The 4,503-nt window shown below is 35.4% G+C and overlaps 1 protein-coding gene across 1 annotated transcript; it reads right to left on the bottom strand.

Annotated features, from left to right (window-relative positions):
* Positions 1-1,620: 1,620 nt before the first annotated feature.
* LOC145118537 (transcription factor bHLH71-like) lies at positions 1,621-3,123 on the bottom strand. Its single transcript, XM_079054231.1, has 3 exons — positions 2,716-3,123; positions 2,064-2,504; positions 1,621-1,906 (listed from the first exon to the last, which is right to left on the bottom strand). The coding sequence occupies exons 1-3, from the start codon at positions 3,088-3,090 to the stop codon at positions 1,805-1,807; spliced, it is 918 nt and encodes a 305-aa protein (XP_078910357.1). The 5' UTR covers positions 3,091-3,123; the 3' UTR covers positions 1,621-1,804.
* Positions 3,124-4,503: the final 1,380 nt, after the last annotated feature.

Below are 4,503 nucleotides of genomic sequence, written 5' to 3' on the forward strand. Positions count from 1 at the left end.
TGGAGAACTCGCTAGACTTTGTGCTTACTGTTTTTAGTTTAAATGTTGTAAGTCTTTTTGACAGTACGAGAAGAGCACGACGTGATTGCATCCCATCTGCTTTTATGAGTTTGAGATGTTCCGCATTTATTAATTCATTACTCTAATTTATGGTATCAAGTAATTGAATGATTATTTTTTTTATGATTTAATTGTATGTTTTTCTCCGTTTTAAAAAATAAACAAATTTGATTGGAATTTGAGACGTTACGTAACTTGTCTTAAATAATCTTTGCATACCGAAATGATTGATGACACTAAACTTGCCAATAGTAACCGATATTTCTTTATAAACTTATAATATAAATTTGTGATGATCACAAAATGACTGCCGAAGTGAAGATAATCCATTTATTACCAACTTTTAAGATATTTTAAAAAATATCATGTTTCTCGAAATATGATTTTGGACAAAATTTGTGTCGTACAAACTTTATATCACATCAAATTATATTTTTTGAACAAAAAATGTCATATTTTGGACTAAGCATTTGGACCATCAAAAAAAACTTATCCTAGAATTTTGAAAAATGTTTAGTGCCATGAATGTAAATAATTTATATATCATTGAAATATGAATGCCCTTTCACAATCGGTGTTCATTCAGGTAAAGGGTTAATGATTTGTAAGGATAATGTACTTTGTCATATATATATATATATATATATATATATATATATATATATATATATATATATATATATATATATATATATATATATATAAGTTTTTTTATACACTTCACCATTTAACACTCTTTTGCATCCATTATAATTGGACATTATAGCTTTAGCTAGTTTTTCTAATATAAGTTGCATATCTAGTTATCTTTTCGTCTTTGTTAGCTTCTCCGGTCATCTCTTTCTGTGTTCAATTTTTAGAGACACATTTCAATAAATTGTTTTTCGGAAAAACAAGCTCCGGAAGATCGTTAGATCTTTATGGTGTTCATCATGAAAAAAAAACTCTTGAATCTAATCAAGATCCCTACATCTTCATCGTGTTGAATTATGGATTTCTTTATTTTTAAACTAGAAAGAAAAGCTCATGAAGATCCTGAGATCTTTATCGTCTTCATCGTGCAATCTTATGAACTCAAGAACCTTTATATCTCATTTCTTAACTTGTTGAATTTTGGTGCTCAAAGTGGAACAAAGATCTTCACCTCATATCTCATTCCTCTAGAGGTTTGGTGATCGAAAATCAAATGTGCAAGTTGAGAACGGCTAAAGAAGATGATCGTAAAAGATGACCGATGGTGCAACTCATACCAAAAAAACTAGCTATATCTATAATACTCAGTATTACTGGTTTATTTTAAACAAGCTATGAGAGTGTAATGTTAAATTACATACAAAAAAACTTTTATAACTAAATGTGTACAAGGCAAAATGCATTAATTACAATTAGAAGTCATTAACCCTTTAAGTAAATAGGTAAAAATTGTTTTATTTCCCTATATTTATGACATAGGGAAAAATTGTTTTATTTCCGTATATTTCTCAACACCATGTGGTCATGTTGTGATTGTCCCTATAAATTTTTAGATTATAGTCCTAGATTATATTTATTAAAGTAAAATTAACCAGAAATACGTTCTATTAAGTATACAACTACGCCCACATGAAAAACATTTTAATTCAACTAATGTTGTACATTAAAACGAGGGATGGGAAGCTCTAGGCGGATGGCAATGGCATTATAGTAATTTAGACAAGTCATATGGGTAAATCGGGAAAATAACATGTAGCCATTTCAATTATTTTTAGTCGATACACAGAACAGCTTCCTCCTCAATAAGTGCAAGAATCTGGTGGACAGCCCCTGCTATTTGATCTGCTGAATTTAGCCAGCATCCTTCTTCCACCTGCATAAAGATGCAATATAATTAACTTGCACGTTATGCTTTAACAAATGTACATATCTACAAACTCTAAGCTCATGACTGAAATCCCAAATTTACCCTCACGATACATACATGTGCATGGACAATTCTCTAAACCGGCCATGCAATGAAGGATTACCTTAAGACTGATGGAGTAGAGCACCAACGGGTTTAAGGTGGTGATATTGAGGTGGAGTATAGAAAGTCGAGATTTTTGCAAGAAAACAACCATTTTCGAGAGCGGAGTTAACCTTTTCTGCAATACGATTCGAAGATTAGCATGTGAGTGGACCAAATTGACCTCGATATCTGCAATGGTTGCCTTGTGCTTTGAAGTGTACTTGTTGGGATACTGAGACATGTTTTGTGGGTAAGAGAAAACTTTGTAAAAATGGAGGGGCAGTTGTGGTATATCACATCCTTCGGTAGATTTAGTGGCAAAATTACTATTGTGGTCATGAATGATTGCATCTTCTTGTCGTTGAGTTAAGGGAAACTTTTGAGCTTCAAGAGATTGCAACAGGTGTTCAAGCTCCTTCACAAATTCTATCGCACCACCAACTATTGAAGCTTGATCACCCTGAAAAATGGCATTTTCGTCCATTGATAATGATTTCTTAGGATATGAATATGTATTTGTGTGTGTGTGTGTTTGTTGATCATTTTGAAAAAGAAAAGACCTTGAAAGATGAACAGTAAATTATATGGAGAAAAGGTTTAGACACTTAGACTACAGCAACCAACTTGATCTAATTTGTGATTTCGGCATCGAAATTTAATTATAAACGAACCCTTTGGACGTAAGATTCCGGCATGAGAGAACGCAAGACGGAGAGACGGTGGTTCATTTGTTTCCGGCGATTCCTCTCGACGGCAATGTGAGTCATTCTTTGAGTCTCTGCTTCTTCTTTGTTTTTAGACACCCTACCCTTCTTCCTCCTCTTCTTCTTCCTCCCTCCACCTTCTACGGCTGACTTTTGATCGTTTTCCATGCTGCTGTGTGGTTGCGCGGCTGTTGGGGATGAAGAATTATAGGTGATAATTTCCATGGGAGGAGGGTGGTGGTTGTGGAAGGTAGTGGTTTCATGGAAGCTAAAAGGGGTTGTGGTGTTATAGATTATCAAGTTGAGGAGTTCATTATTAGATGAAAGTGTTTCCAACCCCATCTCACTCTCTCTCACCTCGAGCGTGGCAACGCTTATACATTTTTTGTGCTTGTTTAAATATGGGCTAAAAAAAATAAAGAAAACCTTAGTTTTAATTTTAAAGTTGTGTGACAAATTGAAAATTAAAAACAAAATTTGTTGTGGTTGAATCAGTGATTATCAAGCATCGGATTCACTCCCTCCCAACCCACTGAACTCACTTTCCCATCATTTTTTGTCTCTCTTTTTTCTTCATCTTTCCCAACCCACGACACACGGAAATCCAATCTTAACACACTCAACTCACTCAATTAAAAAAAATACAAAACAACTAAGGTACAAGTCTTAAAACACATGGTACAAAAGAAAATGAGAGAGAGAAAGTAGAGAGAGATGATGAAGTGGGTTAGTGAAACTAATTAAACAACCCACCGAAGAGGGAGTGGTACCGGCGGTAACTCTATTGCTAATTAAGATTTTACCTTGATTGTTTTGTATTTTTTTTAATTAAATGGGTTGAGTGGGTTGGGAAAGATAGGGTTTCCGTGTGTTGTGGGGTTATGAAAGTCAAAGAAAAATAAAAGAGAAAAACTGATGTGGCGGTGGGTTGAGTGGGTGCTAGTGTCGGAATCGGAGCAATGGCCCGGATCCCCCGGGCTCCACTAATGTCCGCCACTGTTTACAGTTTGTATTTTACAACATGTTTGTATCTTACAAGTCTGCAAACCTAAAAGATAAAAAAATATAGATTTCACTTATATCTTTACAAACTTTAAATATTACTTTTATATCTTTAAAAATTTTAAACTGCACATATATATGTTAACTTACCGTATGCGGCCACGTTAAACTTGACAGAAAGCAGTGACGGGACGTTATCAAGTCAAGGCCTTGGTCGGGACACAGTCTTGGCTCAAGTATGTCAGTGCCGAGATGACAGCCCACTTTCCCTCACGAGGAAAGAATATTCCTCGTGATCCTCTCATTCTCTCACGACCAATCAGGCCATGACAAAGAGCCTGATGACGTCCAGAACTGACGTCACCTGGCTATTAGAAAGCGTGGGCACACTTCTCCCAGTAGGAGGGTGTCACGTCTCACTCCCACATGGGAGAGTCACCTCATTCCGTTAGTAACAGGTATAAAAGGATCTCTTCCTGCCCGAGGAAGGGACTCATCTTCTCTCATATACAGTTTTACCCAAATCTCTCTAAGTAAGGACTAACTTGATCGTCGGAGCGACGTCCCGGGAGAACCCCCGGTCGTCCTTTAACGATTCTTCTGTGTTGTGTTCTCAGGTAAACCCCCAGGACAATCATGTCTACAAGTAACCAGTTCTCTATAGAGCATGTCACAACAATATCGACCTAAAACTATGAAATTCAAATAAATATTCAAATTAATATTTTAATTAAGATTAAACCAATTTAATAT

The sequence above is a fragment of the Lactuca virosa genome, chromosome 6, assembly GCF_052849685.1.
Source record: "Lactuca virosa cultivar CGN04683 chromosome 6, Lactuca_virosa_CGN04683_v6, whole genome shotgun sequence".
Lineage (NCBI taxonomy): Eukaryota > Viridiplantae > Streptophyta > Magnoliopsida > Asterales > Asteraceae > Lactuca > Lactuca virosa.

What these genes read in the sequence shown, in the direction of transcription:
- LOC145118537 (XM_079054231.1), bottom strand. Translation starts at nt 3,090, where the DNA reads ATGGGGTTGGAAACACTTTCATCTAATAATGAACTCCTCAACTTGATA. An exon ending in CGGAATCTTACGTCCAAAGG is followed by an intron (nt 2,505 to 2,715) that starts GTTCGTTTATAA and finishes GCCATTTTTCAG; the next exon opens with GGTGATCAAGCTTCAATAGT. An exon ending in TCTACTCCATCAGTCTTAAG is followed by an intron (nt 1,907 to 2,063) that starts GTAATCCTTCAT and finishes ATCTTTATGCAG; the next exon opens with GTGGAAGAAGGATGCTGGCT.